The 17,813-nt window shown below is 35.6% G+C and overlaps 1 protein-coding gene across 1 annotated transcript; it reads right to left on the bottom strand.

Moving 5' to 3' along the window:
* Window positions 1–5,851: 5,851 nt before the first annotated feature.
* Window positions 5,852–17,385, bottom strand: LOC127873645 (40S ribosomal protein S12-like). The gene is made up of 6 exons (XM_052417530.1): window positions 17,269–17,385; window positions 17,107–17,149; window positions 13,793–13,933; window positions 10,713–10,815; window positions 10,341–10,442; window positions 5,852–5,953 (listed from the first exon to the last, which is right to left on the bottom strand). Exons 2-6 carry the CDS (start codon window positions 17,127–17,129, stop codon window positions 5,891–5,893), a joined length of 432 nt encoding a protein of 143 aa, XP_052273490.1. The 5' UTR covers window positions 17,130–17,149; window positions 17,269–17,385; the 3' UTR covers window positions 5,852–5,890.
* Between the last annotated feature and the right edge of the window lie 428 nt (window positions 17,386–17,813).

Below are 17,813 nucleotides of genomic sequence, written 5' to 3'. Positions count from 1 at the left end.
ACCCGTCAGAAACGAGGCGTGGTTCTGTAGACAAGCGCTCCACGGCTGCAATGATGCTTTCAATCGACCTCTCCTTTTGTTCCGGCGTGTCTGCTGCTTCAGAGAAGCCAAAGGAGCGACGCCGTTTTACTGATTTATCCAGACCATCAAAATCTAAATGGCGCTTTGCTGGAGAGCATCGTCGTCGGGAATAACGAGTAATACCTTCGCAATCAACAACGGAATATTCACTAGTATGAGGAGGCATTTTAATGATGTTTCTCCTGCAACGTTTAGTACGATGTGATGTCTTTCTTCTTTGGTGTCCGGGCTATATAGTTAGCCGTCACGTGCTTGTGTTAAAAGTGTTCAAAGCATATTGAGATCTGTCGGATTGATCACTCTTTGCATTGAGTTTCTCACATCAATGCAATCATCGGAATCTAGATTGTAATTAGTAGCATACTATAATCAATTAGCGATATGATTGTATACCTGTCAGCGGTTAATAGGGTACAACGGTTACATTATTTTTGATAATGTTTGTAACACTGGGTTAGTTGAGTTAATATCATCGCTAATGGGCATTTTGATTGTGTTCGAACAAGAAACACTTTAAAGTAAAATATCATCTGACGCATATTAATAATTTATAATTTAGGCGAAACGTTATATTACTTGAAGTTTTCGTTTAATGATATCAATAGATTTAAAATAATCCATATAAATCATATTAATAATGCTATGTATTATCAGCATATATTTTAGGTTTATGAGTGACTGAGCCGTTTGAATATATATTTAATGTTTTCCGCTAAAATCGTAACTCGAAAATGTTAGTGGTAAACCGGTATTTAAAATATATGGCGACGTTTATTTTTTCCATTTAAAAAAATAATATAACAATTCCTGTTAAATTAAAACATGTAAGTCATACGCCGTATATTTGGTATTTATCGGCTGGTAACAAAAGAACTACCAAATAGTGATATGGGTATGTGTAGCTATTATTGTGTTTCTTTATTTTGTCACAATCATCAAACATGTGCAAGACTTGCCCACATATGTTATTGGTCTTCTTAAAATAACATGTAAAATACGAGATCAGTGCTTCCACATTTCAGTTTATATGAATATTTAAAAATTACTCACACCGGTAAGTATTTTTGTAATTAATTCGTCGTTCAAAGCCGTACATAAAAATTCTGAAGTTCTCAGTTAAATATTTATTTTGTCGAAAATAATGTCAACGAAAAAAACACCAAATAACAATTTAAAACATAACAAAAAGATATATGAAATACATATGCTTTACGTAAATGTTCATTATTTCTCAAAAACACAATTTGGTTTGTTTTCCGTGTGCACGTGACCTTTGACGTGGGTTGTCGCCTGCTGCCCAGGACTTTGACTTAACCCGGAAGTGACGTAGATTCTCAGAATGGTCCTTCTGTAACATGGGTGTGTAAGACTTTGGAAGGCAGTGGTTGCTCTGGGTTTCGTAGAACGCTTTATAGCCGCCTTCGAGAAGATACATTTCCGGAAAATTCAGTTTCGGATACGAGTCAATATTGAGTTCTCGATCCAGTGACCTCAGATGTCGGTACATTTTCGGACCCCTTTCTGATGAAAACTCGCAGTGGAAAATAAGCACGTGATTCTTTTCCGATGATGTCGCAGAATTATGTAAAAATTCATTGATCGCTTGCTTTGTGTAGAGGTTAACAGCTCCCTTGATATGTCCTCCTTCAAACTCATAAGGGTATCTGCAGTCTATGACCGTCAGTTGATCAATACTGTCCCTGAACGCACCTTCTAGAACACGTGACATCGTTTCCGGCGTGATTGCGTTCAGATCCTTGTGCTTTCCTAATATGGTTGGCAACATGTTCTCACGTGACCCGTCAGAAACGAGGCGTGGTTCTGTAGACAAGCGCTCCACGGCTGCAATGATGCTTTCAATCGACCTCTCCTTCCTTTCCGGCGTTTCTGCTGCTTCTGAGAAGCCAAAGGAGCGACGCCGTTTTACTGATTTATCCAGACCATCAAAATCTAAATGGCGCTTTGCTGGAGCGCATCGTCGTCGGGAATAACGAGTAATACCTTCGCAATCAACAACGGAATATTCACTAGTATGAGGAGGCATTTTAATGACGTTTCTCGTGCAACGTTTAGTACGATGTGATGTCTTTCTTCTTTGGTGTCCGGGCTATATAGTTAGCCGTCACGTGCTTGTGTTAAAAGTGTTCAAAGCATATTGAGATCTGTCGGATTGATCACTCTTTGCATTGAGTTTCTCACATCAATGCAATCATCGGAATCTAGATTGTAATTAGTAGCATACTATAATCAATTAGCGATATGATTGTATACCTGTCAGCGGTTAATAAAGTACAAAGGTTACATTATTTTTGATAATGTTTGTAACACTGGGTTAGTTGAGTTAATATCATCGCTAATGGGCATTTTGATTGTGTTCGAACAAGAAACACTTTAAAGTAAAATATCATCTGACGCATATTAATAATTTATAATTTAGGCGAAACGTTATATTACTTGAAGTTTTTGTTTAATGATATCAATAGATTTAAAATTATCCATATAAATCATATTAATAATGCTATGTATTATCAGCATATATTTTAGGTTTATGAGTGACTGAGCCGTTTGAATATATAAAAAGATCGTAACTCGAAAATGTTAGTGGTAAACCGGTATTTAAAATATTGGGCGACGTTTATTTTGTCCATTAATTTTTTTTATAATAATGCCTGTTAAATTAAAACATGTAAGTCGTACGCCGTATATTTGGTATTTATCGGCTGGTAACAAAAGAACTACCAAATAGTGAAATGGGTATGTGTAGCTATTATTGTGTTTCTTTATTTTGTCACAATCACCAAACATGTGTAAGACTTGCCCACTTATGTTATTGGTCTTCTTAAAATAACATGTAAAATACGGTATTAGTGCTTCCACATTTCAGTTTATGAATCTTTAAAAATTACTCACACCGTTAAGTATTTTTGTAATCGTCCTAATAGCCCATTGTTAAAAGTGTTCAATCCATTTTGAGATATGTCGGTTTGATCACTCTTTGCATCGAGTTTCTCACATCAATGCGATCATCGGAATCAAGATTGTAATTAGCGGCACAATATAAACAATTAGCGATATGATTGTTTTCCTGTCAGCGGTTAATAAAGTACAAAGGTTACAGTAGTATTGTTAATGTTTGTAACGCTGGGTTATTTGAGATATAATCGCCATTGTGCATGTTGAAATTTCATCGAATTTTGTTTCAAAATTTCATTAAATATACTTGAATATATACATTGTAATACATTACATGTATTTCTTTACCTCCTTTAGTATACCGACACGTGACATTACTTTATGTATATTTATTAAAGACGATGTACCTATATTATAATGTATTGAAGTTTATCATTAAATACTTAATATTGATAAATGTAAACACTGGATATAAAAAGCTCCGCGCTCATGCAATGAGTGATGTATTTTATACTTTATATAATCAATCCTCATAGTCTCCCAAAATGTTACAACAGAACTCTCCAAATTATTCAATCGTTTCGCGTTGCAACGCTATATAATTTTCAGGTTTCACATCGTCAAAACATGCACATAGTGGATATTTTTAAGCAAGGTGAATATTCAGTATTACTGTTTCCTCACAAATATGTTAACTACAACGAAAATTTGCGAATCGGAAACATTTTTTTATAATTGTGTCAATTTACCAAAACGTGAAAAGGACCCTGTAAGTCTTCATAAACTTATGTTCCGTTCATTTTGAACGTATTCGAATAAGAAACACTGTTAAGAAAATAATTGTCATACACATATTAATACTTTCTTAATAAGGCAAAACGTTATATTACAAAAAGTATTCGTTTAATGATATCGATGTCTAAAATTATCCATACAAATCAAACTAGAGCTTCGTCACAGACGTGACGAATACCCCCACATGCCTCATTGACACAGAATATTTTGCATGTTGTCTTCACAAAAACAGCGGACACCATGCTCAATGTTTAAAACTTAATGTCACCCCCGTGACCTAGTTTTTGACCCTGCATGACCAATAATTGAACTCGGCCTAGACATCATGTAGATACAACATCTGACCAAGTTTGGTGGAGATCGGATGAAAACAACTTGAATTAGATAGCGGACACTGACTAGGGACCGACCGACAAGCTCACTCCTATGTACCCCCCTAAATTTCGTTTGTGGGGGTATATTTAATGATTGGTATTTTTAGCCTTTTTTAGGTTTATGATTGTTTTAACATATTAAATGGTTTCCGCTAAAACCTATGTTTACATTTATCAATATAAAGCATTTAATGACAAACTTCAAAATATGCCAAAATCTGTGAAAAGGCCCCTTTAATAGTAGCAATGCCTGAAATTATTAAATACAAATGGAATTAATAACATGTGTTATTTAGCATTTTAGGTTTTATGATTGATGAGATGTTAAAATATAATGTATTTAAAATCATTTTGTCCAGAAAATTGCAATATATAACAATGAAATTGTATTTGAAATGAATAAGTTTAATTCCTCATGTTTCATTATATACGCCATGCTTTAACCATTATATATTTAACAGTATATACATAAGCCTGAATTTCATGTGCACACACATATCCAACGTGTTCTTTAGGGCGGCTTAGCCCATTTAATTGACCTCAAAACTACAAATATGAGCCGTGTTGTGATAAATTGGGCCTTATGCCATCCGGCCAGTGTAACTCCAGATATCCTTCTTCATACCAATACGTGAACGCGGAGCCATGTCTGTTGACGAGACCGCAAACCATGCGTGACTTGATAGGGCAATGGGACGCTCCCAAACAGACCGACAAATGTGCCAACTGATTTTTTAGCAATGCTGGCATAGCCCTAGTACCCATTTTTGAACGACACTGCTCATACATCACGCGGATTTCAAACAATGAAACCTTTAGGCAAAATAACTCAAATCATTTAATCGAAGGTCTGTCGACCACGGAGTACAATTGTGGCCGATATGCAGTTTAGGCATTTCACTCGGGTTCAAAGTGAAACATAAAATGTCACTGCTGTCAGTCAATCTGAGAACAGGTCCTTCTAAATGAATCACCTTCTCTCGATATATGGAGGTGCCAGAATAACTGATGGCAACAAGGTTTATTATCCACAGGTTTCCAGATTTTCATCTTGAACTATCCGATTTAAAAAGGTTTATTATCCACAGGTTTCTAGATTTTCTTTTTGAAATAACCGATTTAAAGTTTTATTATCCACAGGTTTCTAGATTTTCATCTTTAACTAACTGATGGTAACAAGGTTTATTATCCACAGGTTTCTAGATTTTCATCTTGAACTATACAAGTATGTATTAGTATAAAATATTACTAATGATCTTATTTCTGTTCAAAGCATTCAGAATTATATTCAGATAAAAGCTCAATCCTATTGCATAGTTAGCAATTCGCTGTATGACAGGTGTAGCGTTTTTTTAATTAAGAGGGATCCGGGTATCCCCAATTATTACAGACTGGTTTGACAGTAATTCCCAACTTTTTTTCTACTCATTTTACTAAAATACCTACATCACAATTTGATTTGGAAGTATCAAATAAACTTTTGAAAACTAATCCAACATCAATCAAGGACAATACAAGTCCATTTTATTTCTGATTTCTGTCATTATTTAGTATTAAAGCGAAATGTACACCGATAACATAATAAATGGAAGGAATCATAGTAACCATAATGCAGTCACCTTTAACTGGTCAACATCCACTGTCTATGGGAGCAGAGTTTTTCAAAGTAAGTAAAACAACAAAGTCACTTTCAAAACTGCACTGATTTATTGGCAGAAGTTAACAGTTTATTTCTTGTTTCTGAAGTACTCGTTGAGCACATCAAGGGCCTGGGATTCCTTCCCATAATCCTGAAATAAACAACCCAAAAGTGAATAATAATAGCATTTTATTTGAGCCATACTCTGGGGAATCATTGCTTCATGCATGTACGGAAAGTATGGTCACAGATTAGCCTGTGCAGTCTGCACCAGCTTATCAGGGACAACTCTTCTTTGCTTAAATGGTTTTTTAGGTTCAAGTAGGTCTCTTCTCATCAGAAATCCAGTTTAGACGGAATGTGTTGTCCCTGATAAGCGTGTATGGACTGCACAGGGTAATCTAATACAACAATTTATGCACATGTGCGGACTGCACAGGGTAATCTAGTACAACACTCTATGCACATGTGCGGACTGCACAGGGTAATCTAGTACAACATTTTATGCACATGTGCGGACTGCACAGGGTAATCTAGTAAAACACTTTATGCACATGTGCGGACTGCACAGGGTAATCTAGTACAATACTTTATGCACATGTGCGGACTGCACAGGGTAATCTAGTACAACACTTTATGCACGTGTGCGGACTGCACAGGGTAATCTAGTACCACACTTTATGCACATGTGCGGACTGCACAGGGTAATCTAGTACAACACTTTATGCACATGTGCGGACTGCACAGGGTAATCTAGTACAACACTTTATGCACTTGTGCGGACTGCACAGGGTAATCTAGTACAACACTATGCACATGTGCGGACTGCACAGGGTAATCTAGTACAACACTTTATGCACATGTGCGGACTGCACAGGGTAATGTAGTACAACACTTTATGCACATGTGCGGACTGCACAGGGTAATCTAGTACAACACTCTATGCACATGTGCGGACTGCACAGGGTAATGTAGTACAACACTTTATGCACATGTGCGGACTGCACAGGGTAATCTAGTACAACACTTTATGCACATGTGCGGACTGCACAGGGTAATGTAGTACAACACTTTATGCACATGTGCGGACTGCACAGGGTAATCTAGTACAACACTCTATGCACATGTGCGGACTGCACAGGGTAATCTAGTACAACACTATGCACAAGTGCGGACTGCACAGGGTAATCTAGTACAACACTTTATGCACTTGTGCGGCCTGCACAGGGTAATCTAGTACAACACTTTATGCACATGTGTGGACTGCACAGGGTAATCTAGTACAACACTTTATGCACATGTGCGGACTGCACAGGGTAATCTAGTACAACACTTTATGCACAGGGTAATCTAGTACAACACTTTATGCACATGCATTAAACAACCTTTTCTAAGATGGAGACTCCTCTAATTTTGTTGTAATTTGTTTATGCAAATTTACAACTTTTGATATACTTGGCTCCAAACTGGTCAAATTGTTTTCTTAAATGACGATTAAATATGTCAGATATATAATTTTTAACTTGGGTAGTGCGACCTAGTTCAAGCCACAAAACGGACAAACAAATAGTACTTCCACACTCAGACCTTGCTTCTATTTTAGCTGGCAGTTAGCAAACCTAACACAATATTTCAACTACGACTATGACAGTCTGTAATCGTGTGACAATCAGACACGTGGTCACATGTTTCTCTGCATGGTTTCTCTAAGAAGAGGGAGCATGTGGTGACTCATCATGTATCACTACAAAATGTTGCATTAGCAAGGCTTTAAGAAGTTTGTATAAACAGAAGAGCAAAGTATTTTCTCCCTAAAAAGTTTTGAAAAGTATGAACACTTTAAATAAATGCATTTCGTCGCTGTCATTCTCAAACCTCGTAGCTCCAAAATTTTCAAAATATTTTTTTTCGTCTTTTCCGAATATATTAAGTCTGACGCGTGTTTTGTGCTATATCTCGTAGCTCTACGCCAATCAGATCCCTTGAAAAAGCCACGTGACGAAATGTTGTAGAATGATTGTTGGCTTTTTTCCCGGCGAATAGTCGTAGCGACGCCATTTCACCTATAGGTACGTCGTTTCGTTTGGACAAATTTGACAAAAACGTTTTTATATTTTTTTTTATTTGCAACTAGGAGGTTTCCTATCAGGACGATTGTCGTACCTCATAAAAATGACAAAACTGTGGTGACAAAATTTCGTAGCTATCATGTCTGACTGTCAGTATGACTTATCAGTATGACTTTCTCGTCTACGCCTTATACCGTATTTTGCAGCTTCATTTGTTTGGTATTTTTACAGAATTTCAATTTCTAAAACATCGTGCTAAAAAAAATGAGACGGTTTTTTCTCTTTCCTGAAAAGTTGGCATTTTGTAGCTACGAGGTTTGAGAACGACAGCGACGATTTACTAAAAGCATTGATAAAATTGCATGTCTTGTCCTAAATAAAAAAATCTTCTGAAGAAAGTAAGTTTATGAGCTGAAGTTGCATACTAGTATGCATTTACAATGATGTGTCTTATGGAAAACATCAAATAAACAAGAGTCGAGAGAGCATGAAAATCTCATTGGGAGCATGTTGTGCTTTGGTGAGCTACACTGCAACGCCGATATATATCGTGGACCGGTATATCGCGCTGTCCAATATATCGCCCTTTGGCTATGGCTCCCAAAAATCCGACGAGCATATTCACTAGATGACATGTTTTAATCTGAGAATTCGCTAACTTAAGCAAAAAACCGGTTCTAGCTAGTATTAACACCCTAAATTTCGCGACTTACTATGGCACGCAGTGAAGCGCGAAAAACAGTCGATAAGTGACAGTATTGTTTACACACGGCTGGGGTTGTTTTAACACTTAAGAAATAACCAATTGATGTCATTGCAAAGGTAATAATGGCAGTTTACTGGTACTGGTCATGAATTTCTTTGTCCCGAAAAAAGCGCGGGAAAATTGGCGTGGGTGTTTTTATTTGTAAATAAAAATTTCGTAGCGGGTACAACATTGAGATTATTAATTTCCATTAAAAGTTTTGTTGTAAATTTCAACAAGCACCGTGGTATCTCGCGAATTATGTGGCATTGACATTTCCTCTTAATAAAATATAATTTTAACACGCTGTATCGTTACCGTTACGCTGTTTCAGTTCCTTCATTTGGACTTTTTATAAGGGTATATTTGAATCTATGCACTATTGACGGCAAGAAATCTTCTTTTAAGCTGATTTGCGAGCGATCGTTCATGAAAATAAAAAATATAATTTACATTTTGATTTTTTATGATAAATACAGATACGTATGTAGTTCTGAAAAAGTTTATTGTAGAATTGGTTTGCAATTATTACTATACAAATATGTAGCAGCGCCGTATACTTAAATGAAAACATTGGGGAAATTTGACAGATTAACTGCAATACAATTAAGTTAGAAATTTCTCGAGTTATATCGCGCGCCGGATATATCGCGCTCGCGATCTTTGGATCCCAATAACCGCGATATATCGGCGTTGCAGTGTAATAAGTAAGAATAACAGCAGGATTGTTCAGTTAACAAGGACAAAGAAGGAAACTTTCCTGGAAATTCCAACACAAAAAGGTAAATAAGCTAACAAGACTAGAGTGAGCCTTCATGGGCACAATTAAAAAATGATTAATTACAAGAGCATGTAAACATAAAACTGACAATCAGACCCGTGGTCACATGTTCCTCTGCATGGTTTCTCTAAGAAGAGGGAGCATGTGGTGACTCATCATGTATCAGGAATAGAAAATAATTACATGTATTAACGCCAGATTGCTGAGATGGGAAATTATCTTAAAGTTCTTTGGTTGCCAGGCAGAAGAATAAGCAGCCAAGAACAAAATGCATGTCATAATTATCTAGTACTTAAAGAAAATACAATCAGACAATATAAAATTGCTCACATGTCTTAATACAAAATGCCCTTTCATGATCATGAATTTTGATTAATTAAATAAATAAAATGCTAAACTGTGAGAATGTTTAAAGCTTTTCTACAATGCTAGTATGACTACCAACATAAGAATTGCTGCACAACATTCAAGGTATTGACCAATGCTATGGCGGGGGGTCTAATATCTATTCTGAATTACATTATGTTCTCTTGTGACAATCAGACACGTGGTCACATGTTCCTCTGCATGGTGTCTCTAAGAAGAGGGAGCATGTGGTGACTCTTCATTTTTGGCACAAGTTTTTTATTCTGTATTTACTCTATGATGCCAGAAATGTGCAAACTTTCTGACAACATACAAAGAGCTAATTAAAATATTGGGGAGAGTTCTAATGATAAGCATTTCTGCATAAATGCCCACATTAGATTACTTTCTGTCAAAACCCTGTTCATGCCTAGGCCTTACCTGGGTACAATTTACACCATTGAGCAATATTCAGGAATTCATGTAAAGAAGTTCACCTGCATTTTTTGGTTATCTTTCTAAACCAACATTTTGCAATGATAATGCAAGGAATAAAACATCACATCTTAGAAAACTTATGACTATGACAAATGTATACCTTAACAACAACACAGCTGCAACCAACTATTTTTCTTGCTTTTCCTTCCTTGTCAATTTTGCACAGACCAACCCATTCTCCGAGCTTCTTGTTGTCATCAACCTGTCCAATCATGTTTTGACCATGTTATTGGCACAATTATATTTATAGCATTTAAAGCAGTAAGGTCATGCACCATATAAGAGAGGACGATTAGTAATAAGTTTTACATACAAGGAATTAACACCAACAAATGCTCACATTAACAAATGTTTGCAAACGAATATTTGGCATATTTTTAAAATGGAGACAATTTTACACATTTAATATTGAGGAAGATCTTCGAGACAAGCCTACAAACCATTAATACATCAAAACGAAACCTACTCATACCTTGATCAGGTTGATTCCATGTTCTGCACAGAGAGCTTCGACGAGTTTTACGTACATAGCTTCATCACAGTTGTTTGCAAGAACACACAAGTGAGCTTGACGTCTGGAAAACAACATAGTTTACAATGGCTTTGATTATTGTCACATCAATTTTTCCAATGGATTATTTTCATATATCATTATTTAACAGTCATTGTCAAATTAGTGCAGTATTTTAACCTGGCTTTCTGTATGCATGGTATTTGTCAGTTTATTAATGCTGAACACTTGTCTTGTACTTCAGTTACATAATGTTTAATCACATGCCATACCCTGTTTCCCATCATCATGTAACATAACCATTATGAATATTTGTATCTTACACATGTGTAATATACTTTTTCATTGACCAATCGCATTTTGTTATTTTGCTGAAATGACGTTGCAACGTCAAATGACGTCACAATATGTAAACAACATTCGGGATTTATCATTATGTTTGCGTAAATATCTATTTAATTTGCTCATTTAAAAGCATGTGATAAAAAAGATATGACACTCGTTGTCATTTCATACCATATGTTATTAAAATCGTCCAGGAAATTCATTTGTAAGCAAGCCAAAGGCTTGCTGACTAACAAAATTCCTGAACTCCTTAAATAAAATATGGTATGAAAAAACAATTTGTGCCAGATCCTTAGTATATATATTATACATTAGAAAATAACATAAATTATTCAAAAATATGCACTTGTGAATTTTGAACAGGTTATCTCTGATTCTCAGATTTATATAAGTGGTATTTGAAATTTCCTTGCTTTTAAGTAGTAACATTAGACTTTGTCAATCTGCTCATATTTAAGAACTGCATACAGGGCTTTTTCCTTCTTTATCAAAGGCCTTGTATATAAAGGCCACTTCCCCTAAGAAAATTTCTTTGAAATGATGCAGTCTCACCCAAATTTCAAGCTTACTTTCGAAAACATATTCCCCTTTCTCAGATTTGTTGGCAATGTTTCTCCGCCCAAAATGGAATGCCAAGCCTTTACCCCAAATCAAACAGCTCTGGCATATTGTTTTCATGTTCATTGTAAATTGCATTAAACAGATTCACTGTCAACATCCAAGTAATCCCAAACAAGAGGGCCATGATGGCCCTGAATCACTCGCCTTACTAACCTCGCTACATCAACTTAAATTCTATCAGACCCTTATACAATCCCAAGCCAGATTTCATTAATTAATACGTTCTGACAAAATTTCATTAAGACGTGATGAAAACTGTGACCTCTTTCATCTACACAAGGTTTTACTAGAATTGGCCTGGTGACCTAATGTTTGACCCCAGTAACCCACATACGATCCAAAATCAGATATTATCAAGATAAACATTCTGACCATATTTCATTAAGATCAGATGAAAACTATGACCACTATTGTCTACACAAGGTTTTTCTATTATTTGACCTAGTGACCTAGTTTTTGACCCCAGATGACCCAAATACAATCCCATGCCAGATTTCATCCAGATAAACATTCTGACCAAATTTCATAAGATTGGATGAAAACTGTGACCTCTATTGTCTACACAAGGTTTTTCTATAATTTGACCTAGGGACCTAGTTTTTTTTTACCCCAGATGACCCAAATACAATCCAATCCCAGATTTCATCAAGATAAACATTCTGAAAAAATTTCATTAAGATCTGATGAAAACTGTGACCTCTATTTTCTACACAAGGTTTTTCTATTATTTGACCTAGTGACCTAGTTTTTGATCCCAGATGACCCATATACAATCCCAACCCAGATTTCACCAAGATAAACATTCTGACCAAATTTCATAAAGATTGGATGAAAACTGTGACCTCTATTGTCTACACAAGGTTTTTCTATTATTTGACCTAGTGACCTAGTTTTTGACCTCAGGTGACCCAAATACAATCCCAACCCAGATTTCATCCAGATAAAAAGTCTGACCAAATTTCATGAAGATTGGATGAAACTGTGACCTCTATTGTCTACAGTCTTCGAAATTAGCTTTGAAAAGTTGCATGCCAGTCGGGCCAGTTACTTAAGAATTTTTACATGCCCAACATATTTTTTACATGCCCAAACTTTTTAAACCAAAATTATAACAATTCACAACATTTTAACAGTTACATGCTACACATAGTAAAGCAGAACATTTGTTTCAATAGTAGTGAATACAATTACATCTAATCAATCACTAGAATTAAGACGGTCGATCGTTACACCAGTGCTCTTGAAAAGAGCGTTCTCTGGTGTCCTCGTACCATTTCTTGGCTTCCTTTTTCTCTAAATCATTGTCAATTTTCTATTTTGGAAGTGCTTTATCGGGCTTAGCCCCATCAACATACTTAAGATACTGCCTCTTTGTCGACAATGACATTTGTTTACATTGACAAAAACGGAAGCGTATTACTTGATTGAAATGATCGATTCAAAAAGCATCTTCTCGATTAATGTCTAGAGAAACCGTCGATAAGAACCGAATGTGACCGAACTGCATCGTTCAAAAACAATAACGATGACGTGTGCATGCTGGTGCTTGTTGTTAAACCAATCGAATTTCATTGTTTTACAACTTACGGCAAGGTGTTTGTTCGCAAAATTGAAAAATAGATCTGCAAATATCAAGAACCGAATACAATTTTTTTTTATAAACTGTCAATTGGCTTCAATAATTTACATGCCCGGCGGGCCACAAACGTGAATTTTTGTATGTGCCCGGCAGTAATTTTACTCGCCACGGGCGATCGGGCGTGTGCTAATTTCGAAGACTGTGTCTACACAAGGTTTTTCTATTATTTAACCTAGTTTTTGACCACAGATGACCCAAATACAATCCCAACCCAGATTTCATCAAGATAAACATTCTGAAAACTGTGACCTCTACTGTCTACACAAACAAATTGTGGACGGACACATGCACGCACAACGGATGCCAGACATCACACGGTCACATAAGCTCACCATGTCACTTTGTGACAGATGAGCTAAAAACAAACCATAATATTCAAACTATTAACTGTAAACATATAACTTAGCACAACACCGAACCATGCAGGATTCCTCACTTGTCAAGAGCCTTGGCACACTCATGGAGACCACGGGCTAGCCCGTCACTGATCAGTGCAGTTTTGAGGACCTCCTGTAGGGCAGTCATCACATCCATGGCACCAGCGGCCGCCGCCACAACAGGGGTGGGAATCTCATCTCTACAAGTTATAATAATGATTTGGTGTTTACGATTGGATTTATAAATATGCCTTGTCATGTAAATCTCCAACAATCACTGTGAACAGTAAAATTTTCATTTACAAGACATATGTATCAAATAATGAAGTGCACATTTTCTGTTTATTTGCAATAATCCAAATCCCAGCTCAAACCAAGTCATGCCATGGAACTTAGGTGGCACATTAATAAGTAATATGATCCACATTAAATGTTTTAATCCATATATAAACACAAATATCATATCTAAATATGTTCCTTTCGTGCAAATTGAAAATCTTACATTATATGTGTGTGCGTAACTATATTAATACATGCAAGAAATGTACAGGGCCAAATCGGGAAATTCCATTTAAAATGTCGGGACATTTGACCAAAAAGCGAGACACCTAAAACGATCAATCATGCCACCTTTACTGCAGTCTGTAATCAGTATATTACTTACAAAACCTCATTATTTCTGGCAAATATTTGCATGTGTTTAAGAATTTCATGAACACAGACGTTCTCCATTTTCTAGAAGTAAACACACATGCGCACTATGCGGAGGAATCCATAGCAAGAAATTTGGGGCATGGCTCTAATACAAATACAAATTTTATTTAAAGTCGGTTTGTACAAAACAAGTATAACATTAGCGATGTATCGCTATTGACCGACATATCTGCATTACCACCAGTGTGTTTTTAGTATAGGGGTCGCTAATTGCTAGCGAGAGATGCATGGTATTTATTAAAAGCAGACTGCTTTTGTACTCTCTACTAGAGTTCAATTTGGGACAGAGGCATGCTTAATCGTTCAGAATACGGTGCAATAGTATCTTTGGACTTGACTTTGGCCATGAAATACAAAAGCAGTCTGCTTTTAATAAATACCATGCATCTCTCGCTAGCAATTAGCGACCCCTATCATAAAATCACACTTGTGGGAATGCAGATAAAATCAATAATTTGCCAATAGATCCATGATAGTGTCAAAAACAACACTGGATCACTTGACTAGTAGATACCGTTTCTTTGATTGGGGCAGTAAATGGATTAGCGTTGGTTATTTAAGCCAGAAAGTGCTTTAATAGTGAATGTTATTGTGACCTTTCAAAACGCATGTCATTTTTGAATGTCTGGGACAAATTGTGCCACATTGGGACAAACACCCCAAAAGCAGGACTGTCCCGCTAAGATTAGGACGTCTGGCATGTTCATCCTGAACAGTCTGTGTTTACAAATTTCCTGTGCGCCGCTTATATGTCAGCCAGTGGGCAATGTTTTTTTTAATGAGCTATGAAAGTTCTAATCTAAATCAAAAGAATTCTATGTCCTCTGTGCTACAAAGTTTTTATCCAAAAACCAATAAGCCTATGCTTTCCATGCTGCTGACTTTACTTGGCTCAATTTTTGTGTATTTTTATCTGGAAAAAGAATAAGCATTTGAGCAGTGTTTATTTGAAGCTAACATTAGTAAGCATCGTTAAAATTACAAGTCAGAAGAGTGTTTTGTATTACAAATTTAATTAATATGCTCATTTAAAAATTCAATTAAGCACGGAATACCGACCAATTTCACAACATTTAGGATGTGTCAATACCATATTCACTTTGAATATGCACTTGTGTTAAATAATAAATATTGTTGGATGTTTGTGCTTATGAAATTCTTTAGTACATTCATCTACAATATTGTTATTTTATTAAAATTTATTATTATTGGTAATATTTTGGTTTTGAAAAGTTAATTCAATACTGGATTATCGGGTACAGTCAAGTTACCATTACCAGATCAGTAGCATAATAACGTTGTTCTGGTGAAAAGCAATAACTGTTTTGAGACTTCTTTTACACCAGTTTGATTTAATATTAACTTTGCTTACTGATTCAGCACATAGTCTTACTTTTAAACGAGGACAAAATGTATTTGTTATACCTTTTTTCGCCAAAGAATTCATGCATTAACGGATCAGTTGTAGCCATAACGGATCACATGATTGAAACCACTCAGGGGGCATCTAACAAGCTATTTGAACTGTCGAACCATAAACTGCGTTGTTTACAATGACCAGTTATAAATTATATTCATTTCTTTTGTTATTGTTTTATATATGTTATCTTGAATCTACACTTTAAGCATGGTGTTCTTGTGTGAATTATCTGTTGAAAATCCTTAATAGATCGAAAAGATATGGGCATCTTACATACCATGTAAATTGTTTGAATCATATCTAATGATCGATATTGAACATGGAAAATAAATTAAACATTATGATGGAGATATTTATTGTAAGAATCAACAAGATTTGCATATAATTTAATATATTATCAATACGCATATTATCACGCTTGATCCGTTATTGCCCTAATTCTTCATTTCATTTAAGGTGTTGCAAAACTTAAATATGAATCGAAACTGAAATGGACTCTTGAAGACAGAAATACTACTAAATGGACTTTAAATTAATGCATAAACTTCTTACTTTCCAACAGAGTTATAGCATGCGGCCGTGAAAAATATTCAACCTCGATTTCGAAACGAGACGGAAGTAAACAAAGTCGTATATACAATATAATAAATAGTCATGTCCGCAAAAAAAAACGAAATGTTTGACAAAGAGTAGCTCCGATCACGACTCAATGTGTTGTAAAGAACATGCCTTGAAGATGCTGTGTGCAAAATATCATCTAAAAATGTCAACTATTTATCGCATTAAGCACTCTTGAACATCAAAGTGATCCGCTATGGGTAATGATCCGGTAATGGTAACTTGACTGTAATAGATAAGAGTTGGAACATCATCATGTCATATCAAATCAAATCAATATTTATTTATTGTCGATATGATATACAAACATGATAAACAAAAGCTATGAATAGCTTTTGACCGACTTTAAGTAGATGTATGTGTCCAGACATCAGCACATACGGTACGGTATACTAAAATACTGATATAAAAGTGTGACCAAGTTCAACCTTTATGCAAGGGACGTCCAATATCCAACTATCTCGACTTGGAAGTCAGGATTTCCAACGGTTGATAGCTAGTGGAAGCGCTGGTCACAAATAAACTAACTTTGAGATAAAATATCTTCAACGAAAACAGCGGAATGAAGTGCATATCACATGTTTACAAGTGTTTTGTTTTGACAAGATGCTTATTGCATACCCTTCCGTATCCGAACCAGCCATGTCGAGAAACGGACGTCCTTCTGCAATTAGAACAAAACAACGTATAGTAAAGCATCTTATCTATGATTGTATTGATAATAGAATCGATGACACAATGCACAATTGATAGATTATGTCGATTTCGTTTACGTTCACTCACAATGATATTCCACTTCGGAAACTCCGTGTAGAAAGGAAGCGGAAACGGTAAACTCCAGTGTCCTTCCGAATAGATCGATTATCATAATGTAATAAAACCCGTCCTTGGTGTGCTTGAATCGAATAAGGCGCTCTCCGTCATGCGATTTTCGACTATTAATTTAATATTTACTTTAAAATACAAATAAATATTGAAACTAGCGTTTTGCATTTTTACTAGTTTATTTATTTGCATTTTATGTAGCATGATCAAAAGTTTTCAAACCAAACAGTTTTATGCTTACATGTAGCTCTACACAAACTTTAAAAAAGAAACTGCAGGTAGCTCAAAACAAAGTTGTACGTTTTATTCATAACTACCATTGTAGAACATCACTTCGTGTTGCAGATTTTAAGGATCTTACATTTCTGAATATTGAATATAGATGTAAACAATTGCGACTTAATCATGTATACAAGATTTTTAACAATATAGCTCTCAGTTATATGCACAACAATTTCATTAAATGTAGTAATATCCATTCTTACGGGACTAGATCTAATGAT

The sequence above is a fragment of the Dreissena polymorpha genome, chromosome 3 (assembly GCF_020536995.1).
Source record: "Dreissena polymorpha isolate Duluth1 chromosome 3, UMN_Dpol_1.0, whole genome shotgun sequence".
Taxonomy (NCBI): Eukaryota; Metazoa; Mollusca; class Bivalvia; order Myida; family Dreissenidae; genus Dreissena; species Dreissena polymorpha.
Note: the sequence above shows the minus strand (reverse complement) of the source record. Positions and strands in the feature narration are given on the sequence as shown.